Below are 20,247 nucleotides of genomic sequence, written 5' to 3'. Positions count from 1 at the left end.
CTGGCCCTTTGGCAGGACACTGCCATAGTTGGGATGCCAGTCTGATCGGGCCTCTTTGGGCGGGTTTTGTTTGGATTAATCCAGCTGGAACGTGCGGGCCGGGTGGTGTCGGGCTCAAACTGGGGGTATAAACAGCCTCTCTTCCCACTGTCGGCTCAGACGGCTGTGTGGACGCTGCAGGGACAAAAAAAACAAAAAAACAGGAGCCATGGCCTCGTTCAAGAAGTCCTTCGAGAGCCTGAAAGGCTCGAGCCACTCGGCGGCGAAGGGAGTCACGGACACTGCAGGTAGAACGACAGCCGGGAGATGACACGGGGCCGTTGTGAGCTCCGGTGAAGGCTTTTCTTCACACTATGGTTTGGCTTTCTTGTTTGAAAGAGATCAACTCGATAGATGAAAAAAAAAAAACATTCTGATGACTCTTTTCATTTCGAACAAATGTTAGCGTTTGAATGTTTAAAAGCTGGACGGTCACTGTAAGTCCCCGTCGTGTGTTTTGCAGTGCAGGCAGCTCAGGAAGCTGTGCAGCAGGTGGCAGAATCCTCCAAAGAAACAGCCAACACAGGTAAAGTGCACACTTCTTTGTCGTTGAAGCATTGTGATGTCGAGAGGGTATATTACTCTGAGCAGAGAGGAGTAAGACTGCAGTGACGAGCTGTCAGAGGATTAAAAATGTTACGAATATGACCTGTCATGTGACACCATACAGGACAAAAAAAATCATTCATATTGAGCTTGATTGAAAATATATATGTAATCTCAAAATGGCACAGGAATAGAACAATTCACGAAATGTATTTAATACAAGCTTTTCATATAGACATAAATACCTGCGTATGATAAATGAAGTTTGACAGTCTCACTCAGACTCTGCACAAATGTCTTCAGCGTCATTGTGCTGCTTTGTTTCCTTAACATGTCTCTTCTGCTTCACTGTGACTCTTTGAAGCTGCTCAGGAAGCTGGCAGACAGACTCAGGCAGCCATAGGAAAAGCTGCGGACAAGGCCACAGACACCATCAAGGAGTTTGGACAGAAATTGGAGACCAAATGATCCCAGAAAAAAATGGAAACAGTTTTAACCGAAACACTGGAAGCCAAACTGTCTCATCATCCATTTTAGATGAGTGATAATGTTTCAATGGAAGTATGTTGGCATCAGAAAACTTATAAAAAAAAAAAGAAAACACAGCTAACATTCCAAAAGAAATCTTTATTCACTGTCTTTTTATTTCTCATTTTCCCCCCTCACCTTTTTCCACTTGTGTTTCTCGCTTTACTATTGATTTCATTTCATGTGGCTATTTTGGGAAATAAAAACAGATACCAACGCGTTTGTCAGCTCTTACTAAAAAATATGATATCCTGCCACGCACGGTGGCGAGAACGCCGTTTGTAGCAGCAGAGGCGCTCTACTTTTTGTTCACTGACGAAGCACCTTGGTCATTATCATCAACACGTTGCTGAAAAGGTGGCCTATGGCGTGCGGATGGCTCCTGATGAGAACAGGATGATCGGCGCCGTCTACCTTGGCCCTCGGCAGCAAAACCTCCCTGCATCCCACTACGTTGTTGCTAGGCAACAGCACTCTGGCGGCCAGGGATTGGTGGAGACCTTTTGAATAAACGCTGAGACTACTTCTGTCAGTACATGGTGTTCTGGGCAAGCTGCAGCCCACCGTTACAGTAAAATCAACAACAACAAAAAAAAAGGGACAAATCCTACAAATAAGAGAAATATAAACACCCTCAACTCCACACAGGTGACACAAGACGACGACAATTATTGAGGCTCTCGAGAAATACGTCTAGCAGAGTGGAGAGGCTGGAAGGAGGGCGAGTAGGAGAGACGCGATGCTTTACAAGTGTGTGTTTGTGTGGGAGGGCGCAGCTCTTCTTCCCCCGAGCTCCTTCAGCTGATATCCCCCGCTGTCTTCCTGTGCTTTCACTGTTGCGGCAGAGCACTCACGTTGAATAATATTTCATGAATTCCCTGCGCACAGACCAGAGTTTGCGTTGCCTTTCTTCTCCTGTAATGAGCCCGTGAAGATGTGCCTGCGCAAATGTCGATTGGTTGCGGTTTACAGGAATCTCTTCAGCCTTCTTTTTTTTTCTCTCTCGTTATGATTGTGCATTCTCATCACTGAGATATTGGTCAAGCCTCTCAGTTACACAGTTTGCTCGCTTACCTAAAGTGGCAATCCACTAGAGCGAACCCTTCTCCTGTCTTTTACACACGTCCACCTCCCTCTAGAAGCCCTCACACCGATCATCTGTGGTGAGACGAAAGCTTTTATTTGCCCCCCCCCCCCCTCCCTCCCAAAGCCAGTTGACTAATTCACAAATGTATCTCTTTGCACAAAGTTTCCCATTGTGTTTTCCCATGAAAACCTGTGTTTAATTACTATGATTTACTGATGATTGGAGAGCCGAAGTGAGATTTTGCCATTACATTACCACTCGCTGCCAGAACCCGACCGTGGTTTCCAGGGAAACTGGAAAATGTGAAGCTTTTCAATAGACACAGCCACAGCTTAAAGAGCGAGAGGATTGCCTCAGATAGATTCTTCTAGAGACAAACCTGTAGCCACTGCTATCACTATCAATCAACAGGGGAGATATACCGGCAGATGCGGCGCTCGATCAACGGTGAGATTTTGCAACGTTTGACCCAAATGTGAGTGAGAGTTGTGGAGAGACTTCAGTCGGACTTGGACTGCTGAGGTATGTCTGGTACTCGTGATTTCTTGCAATTTGTTTGATCCTGTTTATTTTCATTGGTAAAAATTGATCAGTGCCTGTGCATGTATTTGCGTTTATGTGATTTGGGATCAAGCCAGAACGAGAACATGAACTGTGTGCATGAGTATTGAGGTAGAAAGGTGCAATCTGATACATAATTGAACAGTAAAATGTTTGTTTTTTGAAATCAGTATTTTAAAATGAGGTCTAATCATGTGTTTAATAGCAAGTATCCCAGATATTACAGTGTTCTATAATATGAAATAAGCATGTGAATAATGTCCATCAAATAGTAGCAATGATGTAACCTGGTTACATGTCAGTGACATCGATACCGTTTTCTTTCTTTTTATCACATCCTCTGCTTCACTCCTGTTGTTATAGTTACTGATTACAGTTTGCACAGTGTGTCAGTGCTGTGTTGTGCCCTGCAGGTACTTCAACAACTTTAATGCAGAGGCAAAATGGGAAGTCTGAAGGACGAGATGAGAGGTCTCCGAGAGGACAACAAGTCGTGTGAGAAGACGGATGATGGCGAGCATCCGGGCGGCTCATATGGCAGCGCTGAGCCTGCAGGACCTCAGATAAACACAAATCAAAAGTCAACAGCTCCTGAGCCAAAACGTCACACGAATGCCAGCTACCTTCAAGAGGGGGAGAATGAAAAACCCAAAGATCAAGCGCTTTCAGAAGGGGGTCGTGGTAACGACCTTGCGTCGACTGACGCCATCCTGCTGACACAACAGCCTGAAGACGGCGAAACAACTGCAGCACACAACAACACGGCAGTCTCTAATCAGTCCCCGAGCGGTGGAGATGGAGCACCTCAGGGGGAGACAACTAAGGATAAAAACCTTGGTAGTGACAGAGAAAAAGGGGACGACGTTGAAAAAACACTGGCGCCCGTGCCGGCCGCCTCGGGTCCCTCAGACCCGCGTTCCCCGGCTCCTTCCGGCCAGCACCACATGCGCACACAGGTCAGCCTGGAGGTGGTCCAGTGTTGCTCCGCGGCCACCAGCCCCATGACGCCTCCCGAGGGTGGCCATTCCTTCTTCTTCCCGAGCTCCTTCGGGAAGTCCGGCGCTCTGGGCGCCGGCACGAAAGACGCGGAGCTACAGGTGGGTCAGCAGGTGGAGTTCTGCTCCGTGGCCACGTCTCCCATGACACCAAAGACGCCCTCGACCACGGCCTTCCCAGCACTCATCGGGAGAGAGACGGTGCAGAAGCAGGCTGAAGTGAAAAAGAGTGAGGTGCAAGAGACTACGTCAGAGATAACTGGAACTTTGAAATGTACCACGTCGAAGGGGCAAAGTGAGTGCTTCAGCGCAAATGCACCTCCAGAGAGCTCAAGCAATGCTGCCGGGTCAACAGTGTCACAAGTAACTCAGGAGGAGAGTAACCAGCAGTTTAAGCAACAGAGGATGGGAAGTTTGGATCAGGACATTACAATCCTGGTGACCCACTATGGCAACAATGAAGAGGAAGAGGGAGAGAAGGCCGAGTCATCTTGTTATACCCTTGAGACAGAGATGGTCAAAATAGATGAATATGAGGAAGTAACAGAGAACAACAGTGATGCGAAGAGGGCAGATGGAAAAGAGCATAACTCCACAGAAACTGTTGATGTACAAGGCATCTCAATCGCAAACCCCCCACAACGCCGAACAGAGGAATCTTCTGTAGCAAAGACAGACGGGAATTCAGAAGTGAAAGAAAGCAAAGGCGGTGAGTTGAGAGAGGTGGCGAAGCCCCCTGTCCCCGAATCCCCAGCTCCCTTCGGCTGTCACAACATTCGTACGCAGGTGAGCCTGGAGGTGGTGCAGTGTCAGTCTGCAGCGACCAGCCCCATGACCCCTCCCGAGGGCGACCAAGCCTTCTACTTCCCCAGCTCTTTGGGGAGGTGTGGAGGTGCAGGCACAGAGACTAGCGATGCTGAGTTGCAGGTGGGTCAGCAGGTGGAGTTTCGGTCCGTCGCTACAGCGCCGATGACCCCGAGGACGCCCACCGTCACAGTTTTTCCCGAGATCAGGCAGGATGCAGGCCCAGAGGAGAAGATAGTGGAGGAGGAGGAGGAGGAGGAGGAAGAAGATCAAAAGGAGCAGGTGGTGGAGGAAGAGGAAGAGGAAGAGAAAGTCACCGAAGAGAAAGAGGTGGAAGCAGCTGAAGAGGACACAACGGAGGCATTAAGTTGCAAGGATAAATTGGAGGAGCCGGTGCAGGAGGTGAGCTGGGATGAAAAGGGGATGACGTGGGAGGTGTACGGGGCGGTGGTGGAAGTGGCTGTGCTGGGCTCAGCCATCCAGAAACACCTGGAGAAACAGGTGAAGAAGCAGAAGCCCTCAATGCCTCCTCCTCCTCCGCTCAACCCCTCAGCCGTGCCCCTCTCTCCAGAGTCTCTCCAGGGGGGCTCCGGCTCGGGCTCAGGCTCTGGTTCTGGTTCTGGCTCGGGTTCGGGTTCGGGTAAAGGCCGCTCAGGGAAAAGGGGAGAGCGGGATGGAGAGGCGAGCCGACGCAGAAGAAACCCTTTCCGTCAGCTGATGGAGAACATGCAGCAGCCACATTGTTGTTCCAGAGCTCACAGTGCTGAGTGATGAGAATCCTGTGGAGAAAACAACAGCTGTTTTTAGATGGGAAAAAAAAGCCTGTGCGATAAAAAAAAAAAAAAAAAAAGTGTCGTTGTCATGAATGTGTGAGAAGCAGATCACCTCCTCACATGAGACAACAACAAAAAGCACAAATACATTTCAATCAAACTTGAGGCATGGAGCATTGAGACTCAGCCAAACAAGATGGGATTTTCTTTTTTTCTTGGAGTTCCATGTTTTCATCTTTTGAAAAAAGAGAGAGAGATTTATCAATGCCTTCGATAGCTCTTCTCCGTTGATGTTTTTCAATCAGACCACTCAAATGGCCAGTGAGTCATTTTTAGCTGTTGCTGCTTTTTTAAATGCACCTCAGACTATATGAAGCCATGGCAATCCTTCTCCTGGTTGCGCACAAGCTGAACACAGCTTCGCCTGAGAGAGACGATGGTGACAGTTTTTGATTGTAATTTATGAACTTGTGGTCAGTCATTGCAACCTGGCAGTAATTTTGTTGCAAATGTATAGACTAACTGTTGCTTTGACGTGTCTGTGTGGTGAGTCCCTACCAATAGTGCAGGCTTTTTGTATGTCTTCTATTCTGCTTTTAGATTTGGCACAATTTTTGACTTAGTTGTATTGTGAAAAGTATAAAAATGTACAAATGACGAGGACAATCGACAGCTATGAGGGTATTTTTAGTCATTACTTACTGACTTGACTTATTGTATTATATGCCATGGTTAGTGATTCAGTTGTAAATTGTTTAATGTGCTTTAATTCAGAGGTTGTTACAGTGTCGGTGATGTTAGTGTTCATACGCTAAATTCATAAAAGTGGGATCAAATCCACATTTGGCAAAAAAATATATTTTAATCAGATTGCACTTACATTACATTCATTTAGATGTCAGGAAACAGTCAAATAATCTATTCTATCCACTGCTTATAGGAAGTCACATTGCATGAGGTTTTATTTCAGCATGAGAATCTCAAACCCAAAGTCAATACTGGCAAATTAAGCAGGCATAAAGTTGGCTGATGTTTAAAAAAAAAAGGAATTATTTACGCATTGACATGAGCAATATTGTACTCTTTTTGAAATGTCTTTGTGGTAGCGTCACCTGCAACTAAATTTAACAGTGTTTTTCGACATATTGTATAAATACCGGTTATTTCAAAGCAAACCAATCATTTTTAAGCCGCTGAACATTTTAACAAAAAAAATAAAGTGATTCACATGTGCAACAAACAGTTCTTTTGCTTCTGTCCAATTTTTCATTGTCGAGCTACAATCATGTAAGGAGACGTTTTAAAGAAGAGTTTTACATTTGGGGACATATGCTTATTTGCGGCAGACGGTTTATGCTGTTGTGTCATTGCTCTAAATGTGAAGCCACAGCCAGCAGACTGGAAACAAGGGGGAACAGCCAGCTGAGCTTCTGAGGTGCTGTCAGGCCGTTTTGAAACAGAGCCAGGCGAGCTGAGCATATTTCCACCAAATCTCAAACTCTATCTTTAACCGTTTGACAAAGAAAACAGTTGATGAAATAACCAAATTGCACAATATCGACACACTATGTGGTATCATTACAGCTTTCACAGATTAACATCTCCAGTTTTGATTTTCCTTCCTGATATTCCTTGAATTGAATGTTTTGACAAAGCGAATGCGTCACTTGGTGCTCCGAGCGTCAAACACCATCAATGTGTTTTACTGATTACAGAGAAGCAACACGATGTCCATCTGAGTCTGCGGGTCAGCGTATCTCCCTTCAATATATCCATCACAGGTCAGTAGTGCTGAATGCAGGGTTACTAACACCCATGTGAGAGTTGTTAGCGCCTTTCTTTTGGCCCCGCTGAGCCAGGGCTGCACCCAGAGGCTCAATGTACTCCGGTGGCCGACTGTCATTCTCCTCCTCCTCCTCCTCCTCCTGGATCATATTCTGAGGAGCGGACAAGTTTTTAGAAATTAGACTGTATTCTAGTTCATGTCAATGAAGATGCACTTTAAAATGCAAACTCACCATCAGACCTTTTTCCTGAATGGTCATATAGCCACTGGAGTCCAGGGAGTTGAGGCTGTTGTGGAAAATCAAAAAAGGGTTATTTTCGTCCAGAGCGGAGAGTCACTGTGAGCCGCCACCTTGTCATCCAGCAAATAACTGCTATCAACACACAGAGGAGAGTCCCAGAGAGGTTTTCTTTACCTGACTTTGTCCACATCTGAGCTCTCCTCGTCCATGTCCAGGTTCACGGTTGTGTCGATGTTGAGGTTGAGAACAGGATTGGCCCTGTTGATGAATAATGACACGTATTTTAGAGAAGACCAACACGTGTCATGTGTCAAGTCGTTTATTCGATCGTTTATCTCGCTGCCGCTGTTGTCTCCTCACCCCTCCATGGTGTACTTGTTGGTCCCGGGCACCACAGGACCACTTTTCTGGTTGTCAGAAGTCACCATGGCTGCAGAGTTCATGGCTTTAGAGGCCTTCAGCTTCCTCTTGAAGCTGTGGTGTGAAGTAAGTTGATTTGTGAACGGACAAAGTACCTCTCAAAGAACTTTTCAGATAAATGGCACTGAAGAAACGTCACTGGGATAATCGTGGGTCGGAGTTAATTGTCCTGTCCAATCCTGTCCCTAAATGTATTCCCCTTTTCTTACTTTCTGCGAGTGCACATCAGTGAAGTGGTGAGGATAGACATCGCGATGATGAGGCCAGCCACCACCCCGTACAGGGCGTACATCAAAGTGTTCGGTTCGGTTTCGATCACAGCAGCCTTCCCCTGAAACACAAGTAAGAAATCTCTTTAATGTATTCATGCCTGTGGACCAATGAGGTTTCGTTTCACACTCGTCGTTGTCAGATCTAGTTCTGACACATTCATTTAAAAATGGAATGTAAGTGAAATTAAAAAAACATATACTATAGTTATACAAACAATGCAACAAGCATCTCTATCTTTATTATTTGTACATTATAGTAAAATATAGTAATACTCATACTCACAATGTCCGCAAGGCCAAGCTCTATGAGTACAAGAGAGTGTTGAGGATTAGAGATCATCTTTTCCACTTCAGTAGAGGTAAGAGCAGTCCCGTTGGAGTAGACAAAATATGCCACTATGATGGTGTTAGCTGAAACCCTGAGAGAAAAATACAACCCATCTACACACTTAAAATAACAAACCTAAATGAACAAATGGAGCAGTTTTAAAATCTAGGTCCAAATCATCCTTTGTTACTGCAAAAATCAGCAAATCATTTGTCCTCAACAATAGGGACGCTGGCGCCACCTAGTGGGCAGCAGGACATGCATTTGAGTAATACGTTGAAGATTATTTGAGTTCCAGCCAGTGATTGGTTATGTTTGTCTGTCTTCACAGACTGCATCATGTACTTGTATTTGTATTGTATGAAAGCTTGCCTCGATGTTTCAGCAGAGCCAGCCCTGATGGAAGAAATTTGAACCGCGGCCTTGGTGGCAGCCATAAGCGCTCTGGAAATTCAGAGATCAGAGAGAAAATGCCCCGATGAAAAACATGAAAAACATGACAGATGTAAGTGTCAACCTACATAAAACTCATCAGATTAACATGTTCCTTTCTAAGTACAGCGAGGAGAAATGTACCTGGTGATTTCGTTGAGGTTTTCTTTAACGAAGGCTTCTGATTTTGTGAATGCAAGTTCAACTTTATATGATGCATCAACTGCAAAAATCTTCAAAATGATAAGAACAGAGGTATTAACTCAGGCTGAAGTCATACTGCCGGTCGGGCGTTTTTTTTTATGATTGAAAAGCCAGCTGTGTGATATGAGTGACTCACCTCCAGTACAGTGCTGGTGGAGAGGTCGCCAGGGTCGGTGGCACTTACAGTTACCAAATACTTCCCTTTCAGTGTTGTATCAAGCGCCTCGCTAGTTCTGTGGAAAGTGGAGGAAATCAGCCATCAACAGATTATGAGGCAATGGGACTCTTGGCACAGACATGGAAGCCCACTACCATGGCCAAGACACCCAGACTAAAAGATACATATTGTCATAATATTGTCTATTATTTTTGACATTTTGTGTCACTTCGTCGTCATCTACCTGGTCTTTTTGTGTCTTTTTGTAGTCATCTCTAGTCATTTTATGTCTTTTCGTAGTCATCGCTCTCGTCATTTTGTGTCTTTTTGGAGTGAACTATCTCTTTTGTGTCTTTTTGTAGTCATCTATCTAGTCATGATGTGTCTCTTTGTAGTCATCTATTCATTTTGTGTCTCTTTCCGCCTTGATCAGGGCTGTTCAATTAAAATCCAGCGAGGTCCAGTTTGAGAGATTTTCCTCATCACAGTAATATCTAACTTGCGCTATAATTTTGTGCCATACATATTAAAGTAGCCAACAGTTGTTTTAATGTCTCTCTCTAGTCAACATCTGACAGTCATTTCATTCAGGTGTGATCAATAAATACATTTTTAAAAAGCTACATATCCATATTATTCTCAACTTCTGAAAAAAGGAAAACTGTGCAGGGACTTTATCTGTGCATGGTTCCTCTCTCTTTACGTCATTGTTGGACACTTCAAAATGTTACGTTAGGATTCTTGTCATGTTGGGCTCTTGGTTTTTCTGTGCCTTCATTTCGGGTTTGAATGCTCATTAGAAAGGAGTTGTGCTTTGTCTCGTTCCCATTGCTGCTTTTAACAATCCCCACAGTCTCTGAGCACTGCGTTTAACTCTGTCCATTATTGGTGAAAGACTCTTGTTAAGCTTTCCACTTTTCTCTTTTTGGAGAACGCCATGTGAAATAACTTCTCTGACAGTTGGCTCTCTCTCTCTCTCTCTCTCTCTCTCTCTCCCGGGCGTGTGAATCTCACACTCCCGAGTTGAGGGCAACGCTTATCGGAATACACACGTGTGATTGGCCGAGACACATCACGTGAGATGATTTACAACGTGTAATTGGTTGGTGTGATTCTTGGACCGCGGAACGAGTGCCGTAAAGGCTCGAAAAGCTCCGCCGGTTAAAATAGAAATGCACCAACAACAAAAAAACAACAACAATAATTCTCAATTATTTATCTAGGTCCATGTCCTGAGAGGCGTTTGGGTCCAGACACAGACCCGTGGCCACCCTGTTAGTGACCCCTGACTCTGTGACTCTTTGTATTTGCCTTTGTGGCTGTCTTGTGTGTCTTTGTGGCACTTCTGTGTCTGTTTGTAGTTTGTTCGCTTTTGCATGTAATTGTTTTGCGTGTCAGTGGTTGTTTTGTGCCGCTTTGACGTCAGGGTTTGTCTTTCTGTAGTTTCTTTCTTGTCATTTTGTCACACAGTCCGTCCAAAGAGCAGCTCAGGTTTAGGTTTCATTCAAACTTTTAAAAAAAAACACAAAAGCTTGTGAGAGAGCACAAACAACAGAATGAGATTTGGCACTATGATGCTAATGAATGACTTTGTACTCACTGAATAATCCCAACATAAAGATCCTTTTGCTGTGTGGTGACGGCCTCAAACAGCATACTCATGTTTCTTGTTTGATTGTTGGTGTCTCTAAATTGGACTCTGGTTACTTTAAAGACAATCTGCCGATTTATTCCAGAGTCACGGTCTGTAGCCTGACAGCAGCAAGAGTAAGAGGCGAGAATGTTTAGTCTTCATGTCGCATATCTCATTCACAAGCTGAAATCATGCCAGTTATTTGTTTTTCATTACTCACAGTGACTCCTGCCACCGATGTGTCCTTGCTTGCACTTTCTGACACCACAACTAAAATCCAAAGAAAGCAAAAATTCATATTAATCTTTATAATGTTGCTAAAACACACAAAATGACAACCATAAACCATATATCTGCAGTTTTTGCTTTGTTCAAATGAAGGAGAAAGAAATCTAGTTTTCTGTTTTTAATGACTTTGTCCAATGACTTTGACTAATGATAATGCCCTTTATTTTTAGCAGGACAGCTTAAAGTTCAGTTTACAAGCCAAACAAAGGCTTCTAAAATAAAATAAAATGGCAGCTATATAATCTAAAATATACACTTACCAAATACAGAATCTGAGGAAATGAATTCTGGAGCATTGTCATTGACGTCTTCAATGTTGATCACCATTTGTCCTGAAACGTTTCAAAAGAAAAAAAATGAAGTGAAGTGACATGAGATGTGCGTGCAGGTCTGTATTTGCCTTGTTTTATTATGCTTTTACGACTTCTGTTATCTGTACAACAACCCAGTGCTAACCTGTCGTGACACTGTTGTTCTCTCCTTTCTCTGTGTACTCGTCCACCACCTGAGCCTCCATCAGCACCTGGTCACATTGTTCATAATCCACTGTGTGCTTCGGGTTGAGTCTGACTTCCCCCGTTGGATCCAGGATAAACCAGCTGCAGGGGGTCAGAGAACCGTTGCATCTGCATTTGATGGATTCCAGCTCGTAGACCAGTGAGTGGTTTCCGTCCTTGTCCTGCGCTGTAAAGCTCCCAACAGCCGCGCTGAAGTTGCTGTTCTCCTTTACTGTCACAGAGTCTGTTGGCGTGAACTCGGGCCTTTCATCGTTCACGTCCAACACGTCCACCTTCACCATGACTACAGATTTTTTCTGATCCAGATCTGTTGCCTCCACCTGCAGTTGGAATTGATTGCGAATGCTCTCGTAGTCCAGCTCGATGTCGGGGTCCACGGTGATGTTTCCGATGTAGCCCCGCTCCTCTTCGAAGGTGCGAATGATGAAGCTGCCAAAGCTTCCTTCAATAATGCTGAAAGAAATGCGGTCAAACTCTGCTGTTTGGTCCAAATCTTCAGCCTGAACAGAACCCACAAAGGCACCTGGGATATAGAATATAATTAGAACCCAGCCACACAGGTATTAACACTAGAATGTGTTTTGCAAAAATAAATACTGACCTTTTTCTCCTTCTTTGACAGAGAATGTGTAAGAGGGGGCTTTAAATTGTGGCGTGTTGTCATTTATATCCTGGGACGCATCAAAAGAAAAGACAATGATCATCTCCAGGAGTGGGAGCTTCAGTAGCAACACAGCAAAAGTACTACAAACTGTTGAAGACGTACCTCTAAAGTGATGATGACGGTGACCATGCTGGATAATGGTGGTGTACCCTTGTCAGTAGCAGTGACATTAAGCTCAATCATCCCGTTCAGCTTCGGGTCCAGGGCCTCGCGGTCCAGCTCCCCCATGTTCGTTAACACACCGGTGTCAGCGTTGATGGTGAAGTTATTACTGAATTGGTTTGGTACGATTCCAAACACTATTTGGCTGTTTTCGGTATCAGAGTCATCCGCATCTGTTGCCTGTTCAAGTGGGAAATATGAGAAGAAATGGTTAAGAAATTAGTTAGTGAATATTGCGTATTATAAGTACACTACATTGACAAAAGTATGTGAACACCCGGAAATATATCATGATATGCTGTAGAATAAAATGAATCTCCATTGATTTTACACTTCTACAGCGAGTCTTTATTTCACTTTCTGTGTCCCCAGAGGGAGCTGCGCAAAATCTGTTCATCTGCCTCAAATTATATCTTGTGATCTGGGGTTTAGGACTACAAGTCCGAAAATAAAAATATCTTGGGGACCTTACCAGACCTTACCCTGAGGAGCTTACCTGCCCTCAGTAGCCCACTCCTCAACTCTTCTTGAGGCTTGAGAGGACATTAGCTGCTACCGACAAAACACAATCGCAAATTCCACCAAACTGTTGGCGATTGAGTTGCATTGTGAGGAATGGAGACCCCAGGGTTTAACACGGTAGAAGGCTCGGAATTGAAAAATACAATGTCTCTTTTTGTGCTGCATCCATTAGGATTGTTCTGTTTTGTGAACTGCCCAACATAAATTTGACACAGTTATCATACAAAGTGCTACGTTGGTGGAGTGCTTTCTTAAAACTTTCTGAAATGGAAATAGGAGGCTCTAGTCCAAGCTGTGAAAAACACCCTCAGACTTTGAGAAAACCAAAATATGTCAATTCCCCCTTCTCTAAAATGCTAAAAACCAGTACCAACGCCAGCCGGAAACATGAACTGTTCTCTTACTGCCCTACAGTTACCTCTATCTTAAGTTTCAGCGATTCGCCCTCTTTAACAAACTCCCGGTAAGTGTCTCTGTTGATGATCGGGGCTTTGTCGTTGATGTCAATCAAAGTGATCTCCAGCTCTGTGCTGCCGGGCTTGTTGTCTGTGTCTCTGGCCTGCAGAGTGGCTGAATACAGAGATCTGACCTCACGGTCCAACAGAGTTGCGTTTTTCACGAAAACTGCACCCGTACGTGGCTCCACGTCAAAATACAGTCGTCTGAAACACAGAAACAGACGTTTCAGTGGTGTTGTCTCAGCTATCGTGGCAGCACCATATGAACAGTGGCTGCATTCAACTTAAAAGACTAACTGGTTTGTCATACATGCTGTCTGGAAGAAGACTGTAGGTGATTTTGCCTTCATCCATCGTGTCAGGATCGTCTGCCTGGGGAGAAAAGAACATTGTGTGCTCCTCAAGAGCTTCTTACGTGCAAGATAAGACTGTCTGAGTAAGAATCTGGATAAAATATTTACAGTCAAGGTGTCCAGTATTGTCCCAACAGGTGAGTGTTCAGTAACGTTCAACTTATACACGGCGTGTTGGAACTTAGGGCTTTCGTCATTGGCATCAATGATTTTGATAGTAACTGTTGCAGTGGACTGGAAGGTGGAATCCTCCTCATCTCTGGCAATCATCTGCACCATAACAAAGCATGGGAAGCAGCTCAGGCTGAGTGTGCTTTAAAATTCACAAATATGATCACCAAAAGATGACAAATGGCACTGTTATTGTGATAATATGCTTTTTAATTGTTCTCACCTGCAGAATCATTTCATGTTTTTTTTCATAATCCAGTTTTTGGGGCTCCTTAACCTGAAGCAGAACGATGCTGTCTGACAACATAACTTGTGGTTGCACAGAAAACACGTTTTTGTCCATTCCCTCCAGGGTTAGAGACGTCTTGGTAAACTGTGAAAAGCCATGAAAGAATATTTTATATTTCACTCAGTATGCAGAAAACATTGTTTTTTTGTGTTAAATAATCATTTTTCCCTCTCACCTTGTCCTGATCTTTGACAGTCATGTTAATAGAAACAGCGCCTAAAAAGTGCTCAACAACCTCTCCCGTGAATTGACTCTCCTTCTCACAGTTGAGCTCATCTCCACATTTGTAAAACTCCGGCCCGTTGTCATTGACGTCGATGATGTTGATTTGTACTTTTGCTGTGGTGCTGGCGAAGACCCCGTGGATGTTTGCTTTCGACTCAGTGGCCTACAATAGAGAGAACCCCTAAGTATGTCACAGTCTCAACATTTGCAAATAGAAAATGGTCTGTTAGGTTTCACAGACTGCAGCAGGCATCTATCTGTCTTTGATTGAGTGCTCATGCACACGTTATTATTCATTATGTTCATGAACAAAGATCACGCACTCTTCTTTTTCTGATTTCCTGTGCTCATGTTCCTTAACATGGGTGTCTAAGTTTGTTCTCACAATCCTCCCTCACCAACCCCTTGTCTTCTTTCTGGCCTCCTTGTCTCTCATTACAGGAGCACAGGATGTAGAATAAAGCCATGAAGCTTTATCAAGACACTGTATGTGAGTAATTCAACAATCATGGTATAAAGTATTAAAGCTGAAATAACAGGAATGGAAAATGTAAAAAAAAAAAAAAAAAGAAAACGAAAGTATAATGGAAATATAAACAAGACACATATGTAAATGTACATAAAGCATAAGAATTGTGTGTATCACTCAAAAAAATGAACTGTACCTTTACTGTCAGGGTAACAGTGTCACCAATAGCTTCTCTGTCAATATGTGACAGTACAGAAATGACGCCACCAGGTGATGAGATTGTAAACAGGCCCTCTGATGTGGAATCTGTCAAAAATGTGGAAGAAACAACAATATTTCTTACTCACTCGGTACAAAGAAACAATTGTTCTCGTTGCGTTGATGACGCTCACCTTCAATGCTGTAGACGATATCATCATTGATGCCTGTGTCCTGGTCGAGAGCCGTCACTTTAAGCACAGACTGGCCCTGGTATAGAAACAAAACCAATTTCAACATCTACCCACAACTCAAAGCAGACCTGTACTGCCTTCAGATGTCTACATATATCCCGACACAATATGCAGCAGATTTTTCACACAAAATGGCAAAAGATATACATCAATCCTAAACTTACACAGGAACACAACTACATCAGAATTCAAAGCAGATATAACACAAAGAAATGGGAAAAATGTGCAATTACTGGATTAAATGCCCTTGAGGACACATTGGTTGTAAGTCATCTTCTTTCTAATTACTCTTTGAAAATGAACATCAGTCAGAATAAAATGTCTCAGTACTTACCAGCCCAGAATTTTCCTCAACACTCCCTAAGTAGGGAACACCAATGAACTGTGGGTCGAGGTCTGGGACATCCTCAATCGTGATGAAGGAAAAGGCAATGCTTGAGAAGTAATTGGTTGTGTTATAAGAGCAATTGCCTCCACCATCCTGTTACGGGACAAACAAGGTTGTCAACATTTTAAAATGTTTTTTTTTTTTACCACGATAATAAGTATGGATTAGTAACATAACATTTAATTATCATAATTATTTGTCTTGTTCAAATATCATCTTTTATAAAAAATGAAAAACATTTATAACGTCAGAGATCAGTTTTGCCTCACCTACAAAGGAACCCCTTTTTATTCTTTCGACTTTTTATGCAATGATGAATATACAAATGTTGCGGGAAAAACAATTTAATCCACTGACGTCATTTTGTCAAATATGCTAATTCATTTTCTCCCAGACATGAGAATGTTTGGGAGAATGTCTCACTACTGCGTCACCATTGCATGGTACTCACGGTTGCGTTAATCTTCAGCCGATAGAAAGTGCTCAAAGCAGTGAAATTCAGTTGTCCATTTAATCTGACATCACCATTTGTGGATATGCTAAAAAGACTGGATCCAGCATTTGGTGTAACCTAGAAAACACAGTGTAAATAATACTTTAATCGAGTTTATGGATCAGCAGAATATGATACAATTTACAAAAGAAGCTTACTTCATCAATGCTGTATTTAACAACTCCACCATTTCCAGTGTCTGCGTCCGTGGCGAGTGCCCGAAAAATAACTGTGTTTACGGCGGTGTTCTGATGAATTGAAAGGGGACAAAAACAAAGACAGACAATTCAACACACAGATATCTCTCAGCATTATTTACTGTGTAAGTCGATAAACTGATGAACAAATAGGTTAAGAGAATCATGAACATATACTTGTTTGACTTACTTCTGGGATCGTAATATCATATGGAGCGTCCTGGAATATGGGTCGGTTGTCATTGGCCTCGTCTACTATTATATTTAATTTTGTTGGTGGTAACTGAAAGACATTGCATGATGTACTCTGAATGTAATAAACAAACTGGTTTGAATGGATGATTCACATTAACTGAAACTTACTGTATTGAGACCATCCGAGACAACAACTCCCAGTTCTATTACGTTATCGGCCTAAAAGAAAGGCGATGAGAATAAAATTAAGAAATATACAAAACACATCCACAATTCAAATGAAACCGTTAAACACTGAAAGCTCTGCGAAACCACCACACCGTACCTCTCTATTTAGTGCCCTAATGACTGAAACACCTCCGGTGTTAAAGTCAAGTGCGAAGAATCCCTCATTGGGATCAGCAAGTGTATAAGTCAATGGGTCATTTTCTGCGTCTGTTGCCTTTACAGTAAACACGAAGGCACCTATGAAAACAACATTGGTGGAACTGTATCAACGTGTGCAGTATTTGTTGAGGTATAATGTTGCAAAAGTGGAACAAAAAAGTTTTCGACACACATATGCAGTAGTGTATACTATACCTGTGCCCACGGGGGCGTCTTCACACACATTATAAAGAAACTTGTTGATTGTAGGACTGGTATTTGCTGTAGAAAACAAACACTTTAAATACAATGGCATGTTGTAAAGACAAAATGACAAAATTGCAATATAATTAACTGAATACTCACCATTACTTAAGCCGATAAGGCACAACACTAACAAGATTCCTGTGACCCCCTCCATGTCTGCAAATAAAAAAGTAGAACTGAAATAGTCAATTAAACAAACAAAAAAAGATTTTCCTGCATTCAATTAACACTATTGAGAAGTTGTTACAGGCATACAACAATTCTAATCACAATATTTCAGTCTGGCCCAAAGATTTGGACTGGCCTATAGACCTGTATTGACATCCATAAAGCCATGTTGCTGAGAAATTATGAATAACTGTAGCTTCCATCTTCTCAAATGTGTATATTCTCTATATATTCTCAAAATCTTATATCTTTATGAATAAAATGTTGTTTTTGTTGTTTACTTCATGTTGGACTAAACAAGCAATCTTCACACTTATGTTGAGAATATTTGACAATTCTGACTTCGTGTGTTGAAATTAAACAGCATTTGGCAAAGGGTCACACCCAACTTAGCACAATCATGTCAGGTGTTTCCACCTGTTGGGATATCACTGATATGTAACATGTTGTAAGGTTTCCTTCCAGAGAGAGAGAGCAGAGCCCTGTGGGATTTCCTCTTTAATATGGATACACTTGGAGGTCATTATATATACAAGCCCTGCTTCATCTGAAATTATGTCAAATTGGAGAATTTAATCACGTCATGTTTTTTAATGTAAGCAAGAATGTCTCCAAAGACATTTGAATATAACATGAGCAACACTAAGGAACAAAACCCCTTAATATCTTTGATATAAAGTTCATCTTGAAGAGAAAACAAGTAAATTTCACCATACCCCTCGGTAACCTTAAGGTTTTTGCCACAACTTCCACCGATTTTACTTTGTTAAAGACAGAAACAACAATTAATTGGCTTTTTTGGTAAGTACGGGATGTTATGTTATAATCAATTCATAATATGAGAATGAACTGATTGTTAATGCTAGGTGAATGGATCACTTTGATATCTCGATGCGTCTGAGAAGTGAATAATTTAAATATGTATCTATTTTTTTTTTAAAAACGAGTATGGCAATACATATATGCTATGTTACACAGTACACTAAATATAGTTTGCTATGTCAGATTAAAGAGAGCAGCACCATTAACCATCCTATATGGTAACAAAAAACATCATGCAAGCACTTTATAAAAGTAAACCTAACTTTGAAATGGAGCAATCAGACTTACCAGCCGACACTCAGAGGAGGTTCTCCTTTATGTCGAGATGAGACCTTTGGCTCTTGTTCCTCCTTGCAGTTGTAAACATAAATGATTAACACGAGCATTAAATTTGCAGCCAATAACACAGCAGTAAACCCTCGTTAGGTATGTTTCTTGAGCTGAAGTGAAATGGATCAAATAAACAGAAATATCCACCTGTTGTTTGCTCTAACTACATTATGGTGGAAGCCTGGGTAGTAGTGAGAGACAGGAACAGGCAAACTTCTCACCCCATCATTGGATGGCCAGCCCTGTCACCAGCAACATGGCAGCATGCCATACAGGATCATCAGAGCAGCAGTCCCTTTGCGTTCATTGTGAAAAAACAAGGGCCTTTCTAAAACACGCCTCATTAGAGACAATCAGTGGACCAGTGCCTTTTTCAGAAAGCAGAGATCCATGTACCTCCTTAATGAGCCCTTCTCCGCGAGCCCCCCCTTTCTGCCTGTCCTCCTAATTAAAGGCTATTACACAAAGGATTATCTTCTCTTCTACACACTGGATTCATTCATTATCAGGCCTTTGCCTCAAAACCACTCGTCTTTTCCCCTGACAGAAAACATGGAATCTAGTAAAACTAAAAGTTTACATGCAAACATTGTAAATTGTAAAATATTTAGCTGTCATACGTTTTTTTTTTTAAAAGGGAAGTACATGTTTAACAACTGAGTCATGCTAGCAGCTCTGTGAGGCTTATAAACAGGAGTGCTTTGAGCTACATGTGATTGTCAGCATGCTCACAGTGACAATGACAATCATTTAGTTAGTTGAACAGAATATCTTACAAAGCAGAGGCAGCCTATGTGCGGGATATTATCATTCACATACTTATAAGCAACATCCTTCTGGGTATTGATTGTAGATATCCTCTGATTCATAATCTAAACCAATTAGACTTTGGTTTATGATTTACAGCACAACGCACAACACTGACAGTCTTGTGCCTGCACTTGCAGTTATCTAAATAGATGGGAGAGTCACCAACGCAATTCCAGTAAACAGAAACATAAAATAAATCTCACTTGAACGAATGACCAAATGATCCGAGGGTCAGTCAGGGTGTTGTCGTTCCACAAAATGATACAATTATATAGATAAGTAATGACGCACACTGGTTCATGAGTTAAGAAAAATACTTTTTTGATGAGAACACCAAATGCCAACTTTTCCTTCCTTACACCGAGGCCTCTTTCCTTGTTTGATATTGTTTTGAAGAACTTTGTCAGTCTCCTGAAGCATTATTATTTGTTCTTCTTTAAGACTGGGAACAATTGTCCTACTGGCTTTTTGGAAGAATACTTGTGTTTATCTTTTTGTATTTTTTTTAAATATGTTTTATACTTGATAGTGTTAATGCCAAAATGTGATGAATGACTGCTCAAACAAATGTAAATGAATCAAAAGTCTAGTGCACTGCATTAACGACCATTTGTTCAACTCATCACACAGTCAACTACCGGAGGAATGACGCTCACTGATGACTCTTTTACAATGGGGCACTCCTCATAATAATCCTGTATGGTGTCTAAACCCAAGCTAACTTGCTATGTGAACAATACTGAGGAGCAGCTGTGAAAAGTAACAAAGTAGTTGTGAAGTTATTTACTGGTGTGTAAAGTCTTGTTTCTTTAAACTACTGCTTTGGGGGAAATA

The 20,247-nt window shown here is 42.4% G+C and overlaps 3 protein-coding genes across 4 annotated transcripts; 2 read left to right on the top strand and 1 right to left on the bottom strand.

Moving 5' to 3' along the window:
- The first annotated feature begins 208 nt into the window (after positions 1–208).
- adirf (adipogenesis regulatory factor) lies at positions 209–1,053 on the top strand. Its single transcript, XM_068581310.1, has 3 exons — positions 209–287; positions 503–565; positions 950–1,053. The coding sequence occupies exons 1-3, from the start codon at positions 209–211 to the stop codon at positions 1,051–1,053; spliced, it is 246 nt and encodes an 81-aa protein (XP_068437411.1).
- Positions 1,054–2,363: 1,310 nt separating this feature from the next.
- LOC137798636 (G protein-regulated inducer of neurite outgrowth 1) lies at positions 2,364–6,575 on the top strand. Of its 2 annotated transcripts, none has more exons than XM_068595530.1 (2): positions 2,364–2,647; positions 3,175–6,575. In XM_068595530.1, the coding sequence occupies exon 2, from the start codon at positions 3,205–3,207 to the stop codon at positions 5,329–5,331; it is 2,127 nt and encodes a 708-aa protein (XP_068451631.1). In that variant the 5' UTR covers positions 2,364–2,647; positions 3,175–3,204; the 3' UTR covers positions 5,332–6,575. The 2 variants fall into 2 exon arrangements, with proteins under 2 accessions (XP_068451631.1, XP_068451623.1); XM_068595522.1 differs by having other exon boundaries at positions 2,364–2,722.
- Positions 6,576–6,961: 386 nt separating this feature from the next.
- On the bottom strand, positions 6,962–18,624 carry cdhr2 (cadherin related family member 2). The gene is made up of 31 exons (XM_068593663.1): positions 18,562–18,624; positions 17,383–17,439; positions 17,239–17,298; positions 16,976–17,115; positions 16,819–16,869; positions 16,646–16,738; positions 16,417–16,506; positions 16,217–16,336; positions 15,712–15,858; positions 15,318–15,393; positions 15,122–15,231; positions 14,407–14,619; positions 14,166–14,315; positions 13,880–14,041; positions 13,729–13,790; positions 13,379–13,622; positions 12,379–12,618; positions 12,214–12,283; positions 11,551–12,135; positions 11,355–11,426; positions 11,027–11,076; positions 10,774–10,925; positions 9,153–9,249; positions 8,957–9,045; positions 8,753–8,824; positions 8,336–8,471; positions 7,990–8,111; positions 7,721–7,834; positions 7,535–7,618; positions 7,352–7,406; positions 6,962–7,270 (listed from the first exon to the last, which is right to left on the bottom strand). The coding sequence occupies exons 2-31, from the start codon at positions 17,435–17,437 to the stop codon at positions 7,109–7,111; spliced, it is 3,873 nt and encodes a 1,290-aa protein (XP_068449764.1). The 5' UTR covers positions 17,438–17,439; positions 18,562–18,624; the 3' UTR covers positions 6,962–7,108.
- Between the last annotated feature and the right edge of the window lie 1,623 nt (positions 18,625–20,247).

The sequence above is a fragment of the Clinocottus analis genome, unplaced genomic scaffold, assembly GCF_023055335.1.
Source record: "Clinocottus analis isolate CAN_PGR_092001 unplaced genomic scaffold, fCliAna1.0.p SCAF_10, whole genome shotgun sequence".
Lineage (NCBI taxonomy): Eukaryota > Metazoa > Chordata > Actinopteri > Perciformes > Cottidae > Clinocottus > Clinocottus analis.
This window is presented reverse-complemented; position numbering and strand designations above follow the sequence as displayed.

Coding starts and splice junctions, on each gene's coding strand:
- adirf (XM_068581310.1), top strand. CDS start 209: ATGGCCTCGTTCAAGAAGTCCTTCGAGAGCCTGAAAGGCTCGAGCCAC. Junction 288..502: donor GGGAGTCACGGACACTGCAG/GTAGAACGACAG, acceptor TGTGTTTTGCAG/TGCAGGCAGCTCAGGAAGCT. Junction 566..949: donor CAAAGAAACAGCCAACACAG/GTAAAGTGCACA, acceptor GACTCTTTGAAG/CTGCTCAGGAAGCTGGCAGA.
- LOC137798636 (XM_068595530.1), top strand. CDS start 3,205: ATGGGAAGTCTGAAGGACGAGATGAGAGGTCTCCGAGAGGACAACAAG.
- cdhr2 (XM_068593663.1), bottom strand. CDS start 17,437: ATGGAGGGGGTCACAGGAATCTTGTTAGTGTTGTGCCTTATCGGCTTA. Junction 14,620..15,121: donor CTGTTACCCTGACAGTAAAG/GTACAGTTCATT, acceptor TCTCTATTGTAG/GCCACTGAGTCGAAAGCAAA. Junction 11,427..11,550: donor GAACAACAGTGTCACGACAG/GTTAGCACTGGG, acceptor GAAACGTTTCAG/GACAAATGGTGATCAACATT.